The sequence below is a fragment of the Podarcis gaigeae genome, assembly GCF_964106915.1.
Source record: "Podarcis gaigeae genome assembly, chromosome: 6".
Taxonomy (NCBI): domain Eukaryota; kingdom Metazoa; phylum Chordata; class Lepidosauria; order Squamata; family Lacertidae; genus Podarcis; species Podarcis gaigeae.
Window position 1 is genome coordinate 10910318 of NC_139682.1, and position 19970 is coordinate 10930287.

Here is a 19970-nt window from a genome sequence, read left to right on the forward strand (position 1 = left end):
AAGATAAAATGTGTGAGAAAAGAACCACCCACTCTTCCCTCCTTTCCTCGGAGAAATGGCAGGATAGAAATTTTGTAAATATATACATAAATAATAAAATATGTGCACTGAAGCTCCCTCATCAAGACTGGTAGGTATATTGTTGTGGAGCTGAAGAATGCTGTGAATGCTAACTACCTTGAAAATATACCTCTAATGGAGAAACAGAAAACGATTAGGCTTGGGATAAATTGCTAAAATGTACAAGGCTTAAAATTGGTGGCAGGGAGATTGCTGCTTTTAGAAAAGTGCCCCCCCTTTCTCTTTACGTACATTTGGTTATACCAGTATAGGAAATCATGGTATGCTTATATACTTAAGTTTTGATCTCTACCCTCCCAACAGTCTTCTAATCTTCATCTCCATGGTGTATTGCAACCCACAGAAATTCAGAAGCTTAACATATTCATTATTCAATCGTGATGTTACTGAGACATGGTCAGAATCTTTCTGTTATTTGGGACTAGTATATGAGCATCAAACCACCATGAAAGCTAATATTTTAATGGCCAGCCTGCTCAAATGAAAATCACATCCACAGGGAAGTGGGAAAGGAGTTACGTTTTTATTGATGATGACAATCCTTGCTTTTTTTTCTGGCTTGAAACTTGGTATAAATAATTACGTTGGCTAGGATCCAAAGAATTGCACAACTAGTTCTGTGCGCTCAATGGGGGCTTGGGCTTGAATTTCTTGAATGGCAGTCTCCCCCTCTACCTCCCATGCCACAGAACGGGCCACTTTTGGAATCGAGGGGACTTTCCAAAGCCCCATGTGACCTGGAATTGAGGGCTGCAGATCCAAGAAAAAGTCAATATTACTCGGCATATCAAAGCCTATAGGGAGTTCTCCCCTTGCTCAGCTCTTGGCTTCTCGGGCCAACGTTGTTACAATGGGGCAGTATAGGTCCCTTCCTCCAGATTGAGTCTTCAGGTATCTTGTAGCTGAATATAAAAGTGCAATCTTGCCTGCGTTATTCAGAGTTTGTTCTCCTTCATGTGACTGCTGCTTGCCTTCAGGTAAGAGGCCTCTCTGGATATGGCATTGTAGACTAGGGATTGTGGGCCAGCAGGCTTGCCACCCTTACCCAAGGTAAGAGCCTGGGAGTGGGAAAGTTTGTTTTGGTGGTGGTCCTCCGAGCAAGCGACAGTGTTATAGTGAGACTACAGTCTTCCGTTCGACAGTGTGGGATGTGCTTACTTTTGGCTTATTATCCATGGCCCTAATCTCCCATCTGTATATTGTGATATTGAGCGATGGTGCTAGTTTGGGTGGGTAGCAGAGAGTTACGAAGATATAGTGTGCCAGTTTCAATGGCGTTGCGCAGATTCTAGGTGTTTTCTACTGCCAATCGGATTCAGTCAAATGTTATGGTGAAACAGAGCTGAGTGCTGCCCATGTTCTAATGACACCTTGCCCAAAATAAATAGCATTGAGGGTAAAATAGTGCCCTGCAGCGGGCCATAGCATAATTGTCAGGAGGCCAAAAAGCACTTTCCCAGTGACACTCTCTGGGCTCTGTCCTGTTGGTGGGAACAGCACAGAACCCCAATCCTCATTTCATGGAGCCAGTCTAGGAGGATAATAATAATAATAATATTAAATATTATTTATATTCCGCCCTCCCCAGCCGAAGCCGGGCTTAGAGTGGCTAAATCGCATACCATTCACAGCATTGGTGGAGATATAAGAATTTGGCGTTTAGAGAGTTTTAATTTTTTTAAAAAATGGAGAATACAAATTGAGCTAATTTTGTTTGTATTGTTGCCTAAATATTTCTTTTTGGTCTCTTCCCACCCTCATAGCAACAGCAAATACGAGGGAGTTTTGTTTACCACATAGATATCCAGCCTTTCTTTTGAGGAGCTCAGAGTAGTGCACATGGTTTATCCCCACAGCAACCCTGAGGTTGGACTGAGAGAAGGTGATTGGCCTAAGGCAGGGGTCTGCAACCTTTAAGACAAAAAGAGCCACTTGGACCCGTTTCCGAAGGGAAAAAAACTGGGAGCTGCAAAACTCGTCATTATAAAAATAACTTTTTTGTCACTTTTTTATTATTTCTTTGTTTGACCCCTCAGAATTACTCCTCCTCATAGAAATAAACGTTAAATTAACAAGTTACCTTTTTTTGTGCGTGTGTTCTTCACTCCCCTTCAAAACAGTGACCAGCGTACATGTCCCTTACAATGTAGCGGGCGGGCGGGAAGGTGACGTCGGGACGGTGCGTGACTAACGCATGCACCGCCCCCATGCGACGTCACAGCCAGTACAGCGCCCGCCACAGTGGGGAGTGTCGGGGCGCACAATGCGCCTCCTCCCCTTGCTAGTATCCGCCCCGGAGCCGCAGCAAAGGTGTAAAAGAGCCACATGCGGCTCCGGAGCCACGGGTTGCAGACCCCGGGCCTAAGGTCACCCAGATTGCCCCATGTCTGAAAAGGCATTTAAAACTGCTTCTCCCAGGTCCAGGATGATAGTCATTTGTCTACTTACCGAGGAGGAAGACTGTCCTTGTAGGTGTCTAATACTGAGGAAATTTTACAGTGCAATGAGGCATTTTCATCTTACCAGAAGCATTTGATAAGTGCAAACCATCGTTCCAACAATTGAGAGAAGCTGAAGAAGAAGAAAAGAAAAAGGAAGAACAAAAGGAAGTTATGCCACAGAGAAGTCATCAGGCATTGCAGACTCAAATTTGAGAGGACTGAGGAGCCATCCAATATTTTGGAAAGGGGGTGGGTTCTCCCCCCTCCCCCCTTTACCACTTCCTCCTGTAATTCTGATCTGGCTTGAGGTAAATATATGAACACTCTTGCATTGTCGTAAATGGCTTTTTGTTATTGTATTGTACTTATGTGCCACAAATGGTTTATGGTGATATGTATGGGCATTCGAGCTAGTACAAATTGCTGATGGCTAGTCATTTTTGTGAACTTGTAATTGGTTGCAGAAACAGGAATGAGTGGGGTGTGTGTGTAATAATCTATAGTTGCAGTACATTGGTGTTGTTGCCCAGCAAACTAAGATGCTGTGTGGACTGTTCTGGCATGTTTGATCACAGTGGGAATATGCTCAGAGACTTCAGTGTACTGCTGATGGACTTACAATGTCGAAAAGGCAAGTCTTCTTTTTCTAAGTCTAGCTTTGAACCTGATTGGCAGTGGAAAACGTTGAGCCAGGAGGGTATAACTTGGACTCTTTATTCACGAATCAGATCCCATAATAATGCACACTGTACATTGGACACCTCATCTGGGTCTGTCATAACCATGCTGTCCCGACTGTCACAAAGACAAGTGACTTTGTCCTCAGAGTGCCTTGCAGGCTTCTGAGAGAGAGGTCCAACATTGCTTTTGGCTGGGGTGAATGTTAGAAAAATCCTGTACCATTCAGAAAAACTGCTTGGTGGCTATTTGGGGACGGAATGGAGGCAAAAAAGTACAATTTCTTGTCATCTTTCTTAGGAGTTTGATTCCGTCTGTGTTCCAGATGTCCTCTGGCTTGTTTCATTATCCACAGCTCTCCAGAAAACCAAGGAGCAATGCAGGCTCCTCTGTGTTAGAGAGGGCCCTCAGGAGCAAAGATGTTCATAGCACAATACATCTTTCCAATCTGTTGATTCCAAAATTATATTTTGCTGTCATTTTTGGTTTCAGGCTTTCTGTTCTCCCAGGCATTTTAAAACTAGCAGTGTTCAAAGTTTTTAGTTCTTTTAAGCTGCCATGAATTCTCATTGGTTGGTGTTTTAGTCCTGTACTGCAGTTTTGTCATTTATTTATTTATCTAATTAATCTGTATGATGCCCTGCATCCAAAGATCTCAGGGCGGTTCACAGCATATTGGTTAATTGTCATATTTGTATTTTGGGAGCACAGCCGTGGGATATGATTTTTAGAAATAATACTAATAAATAAGAACATTTTGGCAAGGAGATAAAGCTTCTGGCTTGAAAGGCTATGCAAGATAAAGGGAGGCAGTCTTGTTTTGTGTTAGTAAATGTGCTTGTTGCGGGGGGGGGGGGGGAGAACTGTCAGAGGGTCAGAAATAGTACCTGGCCTCCTTTTCCTCAGCATTCGTTTTATGCAGTTTTTCTTCACTTACAGGAAGTGGCAGGTGTGTGACTGTCTTTCCAGGTGACATGGCATATTCTGTATTTCAGCTGTGCATCTAAAAATGTAACAAGGGAAGGTTGCAAGTGCCTGTTTACCAGTGTGTATATCATGAAGCTGAATAACCAGGGAACAATTTGTTTTAGAAAGTTGGGTTAACAAGTGGCCTCATCATTTATTTCATGTATTGCACATATTTTTCACTTTAGAGCAGGGGTTGAAAACCTGGTCCCTACCGCCCGCTAGTGGTGGGCGGTAGGGGATTCTATGGCACAAGCTGAATCCTCCTTCCATCGAGCACTGGTGGGCGGTAAGGAAACTTTACCATCAAGAAAAATGCATTAGTGGGCTGTAGGTATAAAACCTACATGCGGGTGTAGGACTTGCCGATCAGAAGGTCGGCTGTTCGAATCCCCGTGACAGGGTGAGCTCCCGTTGCTCGGTCCCTGCTCCTGCCAACCTAGCAGCTTGAAAGCACGTCAAAGTGCAAGTAGATAAATAGGTACCGCTCCGGTGGGAAGGTAAACGGCATTTCCGTGCGCTGCTCTGGTTCGCCAGAAGCGGCTTAGTCATGCTGGCCACATGACCCGGAAGCTGTCTGCGGACAAACACCGGCTCCCTTGGCCTATAGAGTGAGATGAGCACACAACCCCAGAGTTGGTCACGACTGGACCTAATGGTCAGGGGTACCTTTACCGTTACCTTTTAAGTATAAAAAGGTTGACTACCCCTGCTTTAGAGTGTTCAAAGTGCTTCACATATGAAGTATTGGTACATAAGTATTGACAAGTTGTTCAGCATCCAATCTGCTGGTTTTTCAATGCTCACTTTCCTCCCCATTAGCAGAGACCAGCTAGGCATAGTATGCAAAACTCTATGGCAACACTATCTGAGGTTTGTAGGTTCTCCTGTGTGGTCCATACCAACAGTCGCCACACCACACACAAATTGCTGAACCATCTTCAGCCTGACAAAGCAGTGCCCCAAGCGAAGCAAAGGGGCTTACCCGTGACTGCTGTTGTGAGTCACAGCATCAGCCCCTCTCCATTCCATTTAAATTAGCAGCTCAGTGCCCCCAGCTCCCAGCCCCTCTAGACAGTCCAGAAGGATGTTATGGTCGATGATGTCAAAAGCCTCTGAGATATCCAGCAGAACTAGGAAATAGCTCTCACCTTTGTCCCTAGCCCACCGGAGATCATCAACCAGCGCGACCAAGGCAGTTTCAGTCCCATGGTGAGGCCTGAATCCCGATTGGAAGGGATCCAAATGGTCCGTTTCCTCCAGGCGTCCCTGGAGTTGTTCAGCAACCACTCACTCAATCACCTTGCCCAAGAATGGAAGATTTGAGAACGGGCAATAGTTGGCCATATTGGCCGCATCTAAAGATGGTTTTTTAAGAAGCAGTTTGATAATTCATTTTCCCAGACTGTGTACTGCATTGCGGTGCTTCTGATAGCCACAGAAGCATATTTTTCTTCCTTCTGCTCTTCCCCTAATAAAAAGTATTAATCAGTATTGCAATTGTAGCATTTATCCTCTGGTTTGCCTGTCATTCTTCTCAGAACTTCCTGAGAAGTGGCTGTTGGGGAGGCTGCTGGGTATCAAATGGGCTGAGCTAAAGCTGCTGTTATTTATTTATTTATTTATTTATTTATTTATTTATTTATTTATTTCTCTGCAGCACTACCCTGCTTTGAGTTTACTTTCCGTTCTAAAATAAATCTTTGTTTTGTCACTTGGCTTGAGTTGCTTGGCTCATCGACGATCCTGATGTTCTATAACTGTGGGTGATCTCACGTACAAAAGTTGTCACAAGCCATAGAGATGGAAGTGGCTGTAGACTGCCAAATATTTTGGAAATGAATGTATATCCCCACACCCCTGAAAAATAATCAGCTTACTTGGGAAAAATAAGGGGGAAATACGAAGGAAAACACCATGAATGTTGGGTACAGAACTGGTAACCATCAGTTCACAAGTATGTTTCTCAGAGTCTTAAGAGACCTACCTTGCTGTTGTTGTTTCTTAGCAAGTCATAGTACAGTGGTACCTCGCAAGACGAATGCCTCGTAAGACGAAAAATGCGCAGGACGAAAGGGTTTTTTGTTTTTTGAGTTGCTTCGCAAGACGATTTTCCCTATGGGCTTGCTTTGCAAGACGAAAACGTCTTGCGAGTTTGTTTCCTTTTTCTTACAACCGTTAATACCCAGGGAATCCGCGCTCCGCAAGACGAAAAAATCGCAAGACGAAACAACTCGCAGAACGAATTAATTTCGTCTTGCGAGGCACCACTGTATCATAGGATTGTAAAGTTGGAAAGGGACCTGAGACTCTTCTAGCCTGCAATGCAGGAATCTCAACTAAAGCATCAATGACAGAGGGACACCCAACATTTGCTTCAAAACTTCCAAGGCAGGAAAGTTCGCAGCCTTCCGAGGGAGTCCGTTCCAATGTCAAACATGGAAAAATATGTATCTCTTAGAGGCCTTTCTGATGATGATCCTTGAGCCTAGCGCTGACCTTGTATGTGTAGATATGAGAACCAATTATCTCTTCTTTGTAATGAACGGTGGGCCATACATTGTAAATAAAACGAAAATAAGTAGCCAGTGATGGCTGAGTAAAACACTTGTTTTCGCAACTTTGTTTCTTTTTCAGATGTTGCTCTTGTAACATATTTTGGGGGAAATGATGAATGGAGGTGTTTGAGATATTGTCACAAGTGGCCTACAGCAAGTAAAATATGAGAATTGTGACAGAATGCAAACGTCTATAATTAAAATGAAGGACCATTCCTGACCAATTTGGGTAATTCTTTTTTAACGGTGAGGCTATAAATTGGCATTAATTCAGACTAAAGAACTAGGCTTTTAAAGTCTCCACTGTGTCTGCTTCATTCTAATGGAAAGAATCAATTTGATAACTAATTAAAAACGTTTTCTCTCTCTTATGCTTGCTTTAAAATGGAGCTGGGGTAGAAAGCTACTTTAGTGCTCACATCTTAAATTCAACAAATTTGTGACACGCATGGACATTACCTGAGACTTGGTTAAATGTGTTGCATTTTAAGCAATTACTAAATAGAACAAGCACTAAGTATGTCTCCTGGATGTTTCTTATTCAGAGTTAATAGGAACAAAAATGGATTTTTTTATTTGTTAGGGGGTGATATGTCTGGAAATTATTTTTGAGAATGGGGTGAACAGAGAAAACATTTGGGAACGGCAGCCTTAACGTTTTGATCTTACAACTGCATACTCAGAAGTCAGTTTTATTTGATTCCAGTGGCACTTGCTCCAAAGAAAGGTGTGGCCTAATATGCCTCAAACTGGATTCATAAATTTTATGACCCAGTCCTAAATATGTAAACTGAGACTTACGTCTGAGGTTCATGTGCACAGGACTCTGGCCCTAGAACTTCATCCGCACACTACATTTTAGTCAAAGAACAGAAAAAGTGTATGGCAAAAGATGTAGAGAGTCAATGTGACATGTTTTCAAACATTTATATAATATAGGGTACTCATCAAGGAAGGCAGGATTGGATGATCTGGTGGCTTGTGGTTTGTTCTTCATAATATGTGAAATAGCTCTTGCTGTCACTGAACTTGGTTCTGCTTAAAACCAAATAATTTGGATTAAAATAGTTAATCACTTGGACTGAAGCTTCTTTGTTTGGATGTGAAATATTATCTGGAGTAGACTTGCAGTTGCTTTTTATCAAGAAATTAAAGATTTATTACTTATACCCCCCATCTGGCTGGGCCTCCCAGCCCCTCTGGGTGGCTTCCAACAGGATATTAAAAACACAATAAAACATCAAACATTAAAAACTTCCCTAAACAGGGCTACCTTCAAATGTCTTCTAAAAGTCAGATAGTTGTTTATTTCCTTGACATCTGGTGGGAGGATGTTCCACAGGGCAGGCGCCACTACCGAGAAGGCCCTCTGCCTGGTTCCCTGTAACCTCACTTCTCACAGTGAGGGAATCTCCAGAAGGCCCTTGGCGCTGGACCTCAGTGTCCGGCTGAATGATGGGGGTGGAGACACTCCTTTCCTTTCCTTTCTAAAGCACATTGCAATCCTTTTGCGACGGGGTGGGGGGCAGCAGGAACCAGCGAAGTGAAGAGCTTAACTTTGGGGATGCATGTAGCAAATTCAGGTTCAGTTTTCCTTTTGGCCTTGAAGTTCACTGGATGCCTCTGAGCAGCCCTTTCTCTGCCCCACTTACCTTACGGGCTTGTGGTGAAAGTGAAATGAACGCCCCATGTCAGCTGCCCACGCAGTTTAGAAGAAGAGGGATACAGATTTGGCGAATAATAGTCTGAAAAATGAACAGTGATGGTTATCTGAGCAACTTCTCCTAGTGAGTTAGTTGAGTGCATTAGATCTGTTTGGCAATTTGCTGCAGGAATCTGCATGTGCTCAATGTTGGTAGCAATTAATAAATTCCTTGCTATATTATGTAAGGGGGGATTTGTGTGTGTATATACGTGCATATATTGTGTGTGTAGTGCTTTCCTTCTCTCTTTCTCCTGTTCCTAATTTCTGGACATAAAATGCATCAGCATCATTTAAGCTTGTTATGTTTGACCTTACCCTAACCTTAAGTCAGCCAGCCTGTCCTAGCAGTGACCCTTTGCCTTGATCCTATTTTACTTGTAACTCTCCACTTGCTCTTTGTTTCGCTTGGAGCCCATCCTAAATTTGGAAACCTTATGCCTGCGATTGGCTTGGCTGTTAACCCTTCTTCCCATTGTGGTTATGGAGATTACAGTGATCAAGATTGTTTCCAAGTACTTCATGGGCAAAATCACCCCCCTTCCCCAAAATGTAACAAGTGATATTTTGAGCACCAGAAGATGCCAACTTCTGTGTTGTGCAGTGCTCTTCAAAAGGCAGAATGTCAAGGCTGCAAATTTCATCATAGATATTGTATCTTACGCTGGAATTTAATTTAATGTCTCTTAGGGAGTGAAAGTTGCCTGAAAAACAGGGTACTAATGCATATAGCAATCTGCAGCTGCATAGAGAACAAGAGTTGTTAATAGGGGCATATGTTTTAAGTTTGGGACTATGGCATCATCAGCCACAGCAAGCATTATAGAAAGATACAGAACTGCAGTGATGGGAGCCTCTGGGGTTGCAAGATAGGCTTGGAGAGCTGCTTGGAGCATCTTGGCGCGTTACTTTTGGAGGAAGAGTGTCCAGTGCAAGCAAGTACATTGAACATGTATGGGGAGCACATTCACAAGAACATTTTACCCCTCCAAAATTTGAAGTTTTGTGGTGACTTCTCCACTTCAGAAATCATAGAATCATAGAATTGTAGAGTTGGAAGGGACCCTGAGGGTTATCTAGTCCAACTCCCTTATAGGGTTGTATGGTAAATTGTCCCTTATCTTGTGGGGCTAACATGGGACAATTTCCTGTGTCATATCACCACTGGTAAGGAATGCTAGTGATTTTTAAGCAGTGTAACCTGAAAATTGGCATTTTCTCTGTCTCCCTTTTCTGTGGAGTGCCCATATATGAAGAAGCAACTGTCAGTTGCTTCAGACGTCTTGCGAAGAATTATCTTTTTAACAAGGCTTTACGTGTTTTACACATTTGAATCCTGTGAATTTCTGTTTCTCCCCACTTCCATATGCTTTTATGTGTGTTTATACTTTTATTGGTTTTAGGTTGTGTTTTTCCCCCCCCTCATGTTTTAATGATATAATATTGAGGGTTTTTTTAGACTGTACACAGCTTTGAGTCTTTTGAAATATCAAGTGGCTTATAAATGCTTATAAGTAAATAGAATAGAAAAGGAGGATTTCCACAGTCAAACCTCCTTCTAAGGTAGATTATTATCTTTGAAACTTAATGTTTTTGTAACATATCCTTATATGGCAATAGCAGCCAGTCCTTTACAAGAAGTTTCAAACACTTTAAATTTAACATCATGATGAATTCATGTTCTATAATATTTTGAAGTGGGTAGCGGGTGCTGTAATTCTTAAAGTTATTAATGTAATTTTATAACATCAAGGTGTGTATGCCAGTTTATGTGTATCCTCCTCTTAATTCAGTGCAAGAAGAGCTTTGTTTTGACTTACAATATGATATTTTTGCCATATATGACTACCTCTCCATCCGTGCTCCAATGCAGCTGAACCATGTGGCAGCTTTGAAACAATTTTCAAAGAAGAATTGCTCACTATGTTGAAATTAAAGACAAATTTTAAATCCATTAGTTAAATGACCAGTAAATTTGGATTGCACTCTTAAGCATTTAAGTAATTGAAATAAGTATTGCAGCATCACTGTCTTTTTTACAGTACAGGCCTAAGCATGTTTGCTCAGAAGTAAGTTCCACTGAGTTAATTCACTACCCAGTATGCTTGCTGAGAATCATGGCCTAAACAATTTAGTATAATCTGGATCAAAGTACAGTAGTTGTTAGTGCATCTCACTACTCTGTTGCAGGCGTCTGACGCCCTTTCTCCGTGGCCTGAAATATGCATATTCTAGTTGTGAAATGTTTTTCAACCAGTAGTTTTCAGACTCCGTTCTGGGGAATCCAGGGGTTCTTCAGAGAAAAGATAATTTGTGAGCTTTGTTGTTTGCTGCTGTTGATCTTGGCAGGAATGCTAAAGGTGCGTTTCAGTTCACGCAGGGCAATGGTGAGCTCCAGGAGTCCCAGGCTGAATCTGCATGCACTGGAATATGCCCCATAATTCTTTGCAAGGTAGAGAAGTTTCATTGCTGACACTGAAGGTATCCTGAGCAGAAAAGGTGACATGGAAAGCTTGAAAGCTTGAAAAATACATCAGTCTAGGAGAGATGCTGAACCCTGAAGACTCTGCATTGATTTTATATGTCCTAGACATGTACTGTATTTTCGTATATGTTACTACAGTTTCTAACTGGAGGCATTTGTGTTTTCCTCTAGCCCTGCCAATTTCACTTTGGGAGAATTGATAATTCCTCTCTGAAGTCTTAGCATTGGTGACAGTTTTTTTGGTTTTTTTTTAAGTGCCACTTGATATGCATTTTCCAGAGCAGCAGGTGTTTGTTTTCCATTTTTGAGTATGCTGAAGATCTGTGCTGATTCAGTGTTTCGTTTTAGGCTTAATGAAGGCAAGAATATGACAGAGAAATGGGCAAAAAGTGTTTGTTTGCTGACTGTGTCATATTTATATGTTGGAATAAAAACATCAAATTCTGGGGATGGCAGGGGGCGCTAAAGTTTTTATAGTTAACGCTTGTGATTTGTTGTACTTGGTGAGCAGAATCTAGGAAAAGTTCGGCACTTCTAAATCCTACAGATTTCAATGGGATTCATTTAAGCATTTTTCCATTGAGACCAGTGTGTGACTTAAAAGTGGTTAACTTTGCCCTTTGTGACTTATAATTACTAATTAAAAGAGGGCAATTTTGATTTTTGCTGAGAAAGCTGCAGTGTATGCATATCATGATTAGAGAGAAAAACAAAATGATATTTGTTACCAATTAAACCTGGCCGTGGTTCAGTTTTCTTTCCTTCATTTTTCTAAAGATTCTGGTAAGCATATTCCAGAAAATCTAGTATATTAAGGCTGCAATCTTATGCACACTTACATGGGAGCCAACTCTATTGACCACAGTAGAATTTTATTGTCAATTACCAGTCTTGAAGATTTCAGAATTATTCCAGAAAAGAGTTAGGGGGAAGGTCATTCATTAGCCAAAGATCTTCCTTTATAACTACTTTTGCATGGAACACATGCTTTGTTGAAAATTATTCCCATTGGAGCTTTCTTTCTGTCATTCTTTTTTTTTAAATCAAGCCCTCATGGTTGCAGAGATATCCCCAAAGATATACTATGCATTGTTGGCATATTCTAAATGCTTAGGGCTTGAAGAGAAAGTAATATGAATCCTCCATTCAATGTTTTTCAAATATTTGTTTCTATAATGTTTCCCTGAGTTTCAAGTAGACCATCTGTAGCATTTGTACATTACACTTACTCAGTAGATGTTATAGTAAAACATCCCATTATTAGTGAATTTGCTTCATTTGCAGTCATTCAGCATGTTGAGCTCGGTATGTTAATTGCATGTCATGAGGTGAGGGGGGAACGTGATGCTGTGCCGAGTATGTTGCTTACCCCTAAATCAGTGGAAAATGCTTAAGGCTGCTGGTCAAACATTTCAACTTTATCAGAATATCTGCAAGGAACATAGCTAATGTTTCTGTATAGTCTGTGAAACTGATGGAGCTGATGGCTTTTTCTTTTGCTGACAAGTGAAGGCTAATACAAATTTGAAACCTCCCTTTACCAATGCATGGCTACCAGTTTCAGAATATTAACTCAGATGGAATGATTAATGCCACTTTTCTTTCTATTTGTTACCAATGATCAGCCTCTGATCAATGGATGAGCTAATGTCCTGGAGATTTTTTGTTAGCTAAGGCAGGTGTTGAATTTTGACGAGTATTTTTGTCGAGTAGAATGGGCTAGACGTCATTAGCTAAGTTACTTTCAGGGCTGGGGTGTATGTCTAGGTATGAATGGAGAAGATTTATGGTTAAATGATGTGGGTACTGCCAGAATCTAGAAGCAGGTGGGTAGGATTTAGGAGACATACAGTGGTACCTCGGTTTCGAACATCTCCGTTGACGAACGTGTCAGTTTTCGAACGCCATAAACCTGGAAGTACCGTATTTTTCTGTGTATAACACGCCCCCGTGTATAAGACGACCCCTATTTTTGGGGACTCAAATTTAAGAAAATGGGAGAAGTACAGTAAATGCTTCGGTTTTTGAACATGCCTCGGAAGTCGAACATGACACACGGCTTCCGTATTGAGTTTTCAGTTTTCAAACGTTTCAGAACTCGAATGGACTTCTGGAACGGATTACGTTCGAAAACCGAGGCACTACTGTATTTAGTCATTTAAGCACAAAATAAGAATCATGTTCCAAGAAAATCTGAATTATGTGACATGTATACATTATGCAAATTAAGAGCAATTGGGACTCATCCACACTGGAGTTTATTGTGGATTTGAAACTGCTTATTTATTTATTTTCCCCTGTGTCCACGCAAGGTCCTCATTGAACCCACACTTTACCTCTGCTAAATTCAGATTTTCCCAATCCATGGATAATCCAGCAAGGGAAGAAAACCCAGTATAAAATTTCATTTTGCCCCCTTGAAAAAAAATTGAGGAGCAAAACTAAACAGCCAAAGAAAGAAGCAATGCCTGTGGATGGTACTGGGGGATGATATGGATGATAATAATAAGAACACTCAACACGTTCTGATTAAGACCTTATCCAGGAATGTAGGAGCATAGTTTTCCTAGGAGGTTTGCCTTGTAAATGAGTCCACCAAACATACTAGCCTGCAAAGTTTTTTCACTAGCATCCTGATAGTTAGCAGAGGAAGGATGGAGAGCCCTGCTGTTCCTGCAGCAGCCCACCCCCTTTCTACGCTGTGGAATGGGCAGGGGGAATCTTGCTTGGTTTTTATGCTGAGCACAGAGGTGGGAGGAAGCATTCCAGCCCACTCACTTGCTTTCATGATGAAAATCCTTGTTGCCCGTCTGGCTACCAGGAGGCTGCTTAAATACGTTTATTTATAATCTGCCCTTCACTTGAAAGTCCAGGGCTGAAATATACGCAAAAATTAAACCATAATTAAACCATAAGATTGAAGCAGCCTGGAACAAAATGCAGACTTCAGTTACAGAATAGCTGGGAACGTCCCTTTCTGGGTCATCACCCTGTGATATTCTGTAGTGCCGTAACTAAAATTTCCCAGACCCACCTGAGTGATCTTATAGGTCTATACAGAGCTGAGCAGCACTTCTGGCGACCCAGCCCCATGGGCAGCTAGCTAGCCATTGTGGAAAGTAACAAGCTGGACTAGATAGGTCTTTGGTTTCAACTAGCAGGGCTCTTACGTTCTTCTACATCAAGAATATGGAGGTGTTCCGCAGGCTTATTCGAAAAGCTGAGTTTTAAAGGGGCTTGAAAGAGGTAAAGGAGGCGGCTGCACGAAGGCATTCTGGGAGGCAGTTTTAGATCTAAAAGCAGCAAGGACAAAAGATCGGGAGTTATTTGAGGGGAAAGAGACTTTTGAATGGCTGAAGGTCACGGGGAGAAGAGGCAGGTGGGTTTAAAGGTAAGAATGAGATGCTTGTTCAGGATTTTTGAGTGGACTGAAGAGTAGTGTAGGGATTTAAAGAGGGGCATCACATGGTCAGAGCCACAAGAAAGATGAATAATAATACCAAGTTAGGCAACTTATCCTGAGCTTGGTTGCATCTAGAAAGTAATGTTAGACTTTTAAAATTTGGGCAACTTCCTGTGGTCAGAGATAAAGAAGAGGTTCTCTGCTTTTTTAGTTGGGTGGTGTTCTTTCTGTGACTTTTGATGGATATTGCTATTGGCTGTGCTGATTATTGTAGAGACTCTCCAGGCCCCATGGAAGATAGCATAAAACTACCCTGTATTGCGTTATCTTTGTCCTCCATCTAACCCTGAACTGGCGGTTTGGGCTGATGGAAGCTCTCCAGAGACTTCCACCTTCCTTTAGTGCCTGAGATCCTTTGGTTGCGCACATGGAAGGATGAGTCCTGATCCTTTAAGTGCAAGGGAGCATTTAAGCAAGAGGGAGAAGCAGGGAGAACTCCTCTCTTTAATACGTTAGGTTAAAAATGCTTTTAAAAAGTGAAATTGGAGAGCCTCGTGATATATTCTTTGTCAGATATCTTGTTTCTCCCTTCGATGTAGATAACGCTTGTCAACAACACAAGCCACCCTTCTTCGCAGCCACGCTGAGCGTGTTTGTGCAGGCATGCTTAGACACTGGTTTATTACTCTGCACTTGATTATTTGTGGCTGAATGTGTGAACTGGCTCCATAGAAATTTTGCCTTGTTTTCTGAGGCGATGTGCAAATTCTGTCTGTTAAATAGGGCTAGTTCAGACATGCATGCTCATCACTTGCTCCAATTATTATGTGTGAATGGAGTGTGACGTATTTCTTTAGATGAGTTTCAGTGAATGAATGCTTCACTAACTGTGTTGGATTTGTTACATCCTAGCTCTGCCCAAAAGAACTGAGAACAGGTGTGAGTTTTGTTTTCAGCCCTTTCCCTACTGTAGCTGTTACAGCAGGTTAAGAGTGTAGATATGTGTGGTTAAGCAGGGATCGGCAGCTTTATTTGCCTCGTCCTTTTTATTTTTCTTTTGGGATGTAATTCAGCACTGCGCCGTCTGTTACAGATGCACTGGAGGCCAGTTATGGTTTTTATAACCACTTTTGTGACTAAATCTGTTATGGGAAATTAATTTAGAAGTTAGACAATTTGTGTTTCCTTTTCTGACGAAAACCTCTGTTTAATTGGTTGGTGGCTTTTAAGGCTGCCCTAATAGAGATTGAATTTAATAGTAGTTTTTTTCCTTCTGCTGTTGTTTTCACAAGTGAGTTACAGGGGAGAAGCTCAATGGCTTTTCTAGACAAGTAACTACATAAGTATGAAAACTCACACAGTGTCCTAAACAGAATGCTAGACTTGGACTAGGCAGACCTGCATTCAGATCTTCTGAAACACTCTAGGGAACTTCTGAGACATTCATTGTATCTCAACCTAGACTACCGCTTGTTAAAACGAGACAGCACCCATGTACACTTGTACTCCTTGGAGGAAGAGTGGTATACAAATGTAGTATGTTTCAAAAAAAAAAAAAAACAACCTCTGTCAGAAGCGAGCTAGCAGGAAATCACACTGCTGCTGCTGCCAGTGCTGGGCCCGGTGGGGGCATTGGCCTGGCTTTCCAAGGCGTGGGGTGAAATCCACCCCAGCGCCTAGCCGAGCATGGTCATCTGGTGCTGCTGACTTGCATCTGGTAAATAACTAAGTGCCTACTCAGAAGACAGCCACACTGAGTTCAGTGGGCCTTACTCCCAGGTAAGGGTGTGTGGGGCTACAGTATTTTATCTAGGCAGCCAGGGCTCCTCTGGATGACAAGATCTTTTTGCACCATCATTGAGGACCACTTGCTTTTTAAAATTCTCCCTGTGCGTCTTTTGGACTGTATCTGTAGATTTCCCCCTCTGTGTCAAATATCTGGGGTCAAATAAGTGTTGTTTACTTTTTATAATACATGGAGGATGGATCTGGCTCGGGAGGTTCTTGACTCTCTACACGAAAGGGCTGGGGATTGGATTTGGGCCCTTCTGCATGCAAGGCATGTACTGTGTCATTGGACCATGTCCCCCATTGTGCAGTCTGGTAATGGAAATACTCTTTGGTTAATTTGAGCTTAACTATCCTGGGAAAACAATTGCGGAATCTCATTGAAACTCTTTTCACTGAACAATGTCCCATGTTGCATCTTCATTGATCCCGCATGTGGAATGACTTCCTGTTTCCCAAGGCAATCCTGACGGGCACTTTCTTCCCTCCCTTTCAGGCATGGTTCTTGTGCGTAGCGAGAATGGCCAGCTACTGATGATCCCTCAACAAGCTTTGGCGCAAATGCAGGCCCATGCGCAGTCCCAGCCTCAAACCACCATGACTCCTCGCCCTGCCACCCCTACCAGTGCTTCTCCGGTCCAGATCTCGACTGTGCAGGTCAGTTCACTGAGAAACGTAAGTAAAATAAAATCTTAAATTTCCTTACATTTGAGGGTATCCAAGCTGGCTGCCTCCAGGTGTTTTCCCTTGACATGCCCTGCGTTGTATTCTGCGTGCCTGCAAAGTATGTCTGCGCTGGCTCTAGGTGGCAGGATTCTCAGTCCACTGAGAGACCCGCATTTACCCACCAGTCTTCCAGTGAAGCTTTTATTCCCGAAAACAAGCAGCTCCTAGTTATATCCTTTGCATGTGCTTCCCATCCTTAGAGCTTCACCCGCTGTGTTAAAAGCGCTCCAGGTTTCCATGTCCCAAAATCTCAAATTTCATAGCTGAAGCGAATGATCCAAATGTGGCAAATTTGCAAGGATTTGCTTAACATGCATACATAATATTGTTTGCATAGCTCGGTATTGCATTCAGCTTTTCATACTGTGAGCCAGTCGTAAAGGAAAGGGGAAAGAGTGTGTATCTGGAGACATGCATTTCCTGGCTGATAGTCGTGTCATGAAAACTCCCAGCGCCTTACGAGTGGAATTCCTGTCCAGAACTTTGTTTACGGCAAACACTTTCACTATGTCGAACCCTAAAGACTAGCAATGTTGCTTTCCTTCTTTATTTGTTTGCAAATTAAATCTGAGGCCTACTGCAGACTTTGTGCTTGGATATTGACCCACTTTTCTGTAGTTAGATGGAGATCGGTTTGTTAATTTCGTCCTCCGAATCACTCCTCTAAAAAAAATAATGTTGAAGTTAATGGTCTGAACATGAAATGTGCATGAATATAATTGGCTGCTGTGGTCAGAAGCAAGCATGGGACTTCAGGACTCCGACTGAGGCCGATGCTAGATGCTTCATGGGTGGTGCATGCAACTGTGTTATCAATGTGCTTTCTTTTGTTTGGTTTTCAAACAAAAAGAAAAGGCCGTAGGAAGTTGCATTTGGAAGTGGATGAATGGTAAAGAGGTGCTTGACCCTGTCCCTTCCACTGTGCTTTTTGCTCAGAATTGCCCCCTAGGTTAAGGCTACCAGATTTTTTTCAATGAATCTGGGGACCCTTTAATTAATTAATTAATTGATTGATTACTGCACGTTCGGGATGGTGATGCTGCAGCGATGGCAGTGACAGAGGGGTGGCCGCCACCTTGACCTCTACTGCCATGTTTCCTCTTCCTCCGAGGCTTCTAACTCCTTTCTCCATGAGCATGGGCAGCCCCTGAGTTGTTGGTTCTTTGGTGGTGGTGGTGGGGAAGCGGTGCATGGTGGGTCAGGCATGGAAGGCGGAGAAGGAGGGCTGAGAGCGGTGGCGGTGGCGGTGGTGAGGCTCCGGCAGTCCGATGCCTCCCTTCCCATTGGAGCAGCCCCTTTCCCATTCCTACTTGCGTGCAAGCAGGAGCGGGTGGGGATCCCTCAGCTGGGAAGCGAGGTTTCACACTGCCTTTCGGAGCAGCCCCATCCCAACTCCTACTTGTGTGCAAGCAGGAGGGGGCAGGGATCTCAGGCAGCGTGATGCTTCCCTTCCCAATCCCCTTCCTACTTGCATGCAAGCAGGAGGGGGCAGGGATCCCGCAGCTGGGAAGGGAGGCTTCTTGTTGCCTACCGTATTTTTCGCTCTATAAGACGCACCAGACCACAAGACGCACCTAGTTTTTGGAGGAGGAAAACAAGAAAAAAATATTCTGAATCTCAGAAGCCAGAACTGCAAGAGGGATTGCTGCGCAGCGAAAGCAGCAATCCCTCTTGCTGTTCTGGCTTCTGTGATAGCTGCGCAGCCTGCATTCGCTCCATAAGACGCACACACATTTCCCCTTACTTTTTAGGAGAGAAAAAGTGAGTCTTATAGAGCAAAAAATACAGTAACTGAGAGATCTCTGCCCCCTCCTGTGAAGCCTGCCTTCACAGCTCAGAGACCCCGCCCTGCTCCTTCTTGCACGCAAGTAGGAGTTGGGAGGTTGCTCTGATAGGCAGCATGAAGCCTCCCTTCACAGCATCTTCACTGATCAGAGTTTTATTTTTTCCCCCTGTGCTGTATTCAATACTTCTGTACGATTTTGTTTTTATTGTTTTGTAAGCAGCTCTGGGAATGCTAGCTGTGATATAAATTACAAAAATAAGCAGCCCTACCTGCTGCCCCCCACAGCTGCCTTTCAGTAAAAGAAAACAAAAACCCATTGGTGATTCTTAGCTTGGCCCTGAGCTTCAGGATTTTGTGCTGAGTGCCATCTGGGGTGTTCTAAGGCAAGCTGAAACCCCTGGCCTGAGTTTAGTGTTGCATGATTTCTGTTCACCTCTGGTTTTTTAAAATTCAGATTATGTGCTAGCAAACTCACACTCCTCAATTAACCTGCTCTTAGTTGTAGAAGTGTGCTTGCCTTAATTTCCATTTTTACAATCCACTCCAATTGCAGTATTTAAAAGTCTGGGTCATAACTTAAAAGTCTTTGGCCATAATTAAGGATATTGGATATGTGGCCATAGTTTAGGGATGGATAGATAGGGACTTAAAGTTGAAGCAAGGATGGGGAGGTGGGGCTACTTTAAGGATCTGAAAGTCTGGATTTGGATAATTAATCATTTTCTGATTCTACCTCAACTGTTTACTTAATACCTATTAGAACAATGCTGATTTAGTCTTAGAGCCATAACATTTTTATGCAAATTCAGACAAGTGAATTATAACCATGTGATTTTTTATTTTATTTTTTTAAAAACAATAAATTAAAGGAGGATTTTTTCCAGCAGAAAATCAGCCTTTATCTCAAGGTTTTTTATTAGAGGCTTGGAGACCTGACATACTGCTTTTGGAATTTTAATAATAAAATAGCCTAATTAATAATGCCAGTTATCAAGTTCAGACTTCCCTGAAGTTACATCCTGTACTCTGTTAATCTTCACAGTAACTTTTGATGAAGATCTAACTTGCCATATCAATGTTTGGATCAAGATAGTAAGAGAAGCCCTGTGACTTTTCTGTGATTCCAGCCCTATAGCCCACAGAATCATGTAGAACATTATCCAAAACTGGTTTGAAGTCCATATCATGATTCTGGTTGTGTGTGTGTGTGTGTGTGTGTGTGTGTGCATTCGTACTCGTGTGCTATGCAGAAATCACAATGTGGGGAAAACCATGAAGCCAGTCAATGCCTCTACATAGCTCTATCCTTATTTCAGACATTGTGATATATATGATGATTAGCTGGTGATATATCAC

At 42.5% G+C, this 19970-nt stretch overlaps 1 protein-coding gene across 3 annotated transcripts in view; it reads left to right on the plus strand.

The window, feature by feature from the left end:
- TAF4 (TATA-box binding protein associated factor 4) overlaps positions 1–19970 on the plus strand; it is a 75842-nt gene that overhangs the window by 25437 nt on the left and 30435 nt on the right. For 2 of the 3 annotated variants that reach the window (XM_083744151.1, XM_083744153.1), the window contains one exon: positions 16599–16777. In XM_083744151.1, coding sequence (XP_083600277.1) covers positions 16599–16777 — 179 coding nt within the window. The remainder of the gene's footprint in view (positions 1–16598; positions 16778–19970) is intronic. The other variant, XM_083744152.1, reaches the window with a different exon arrangement.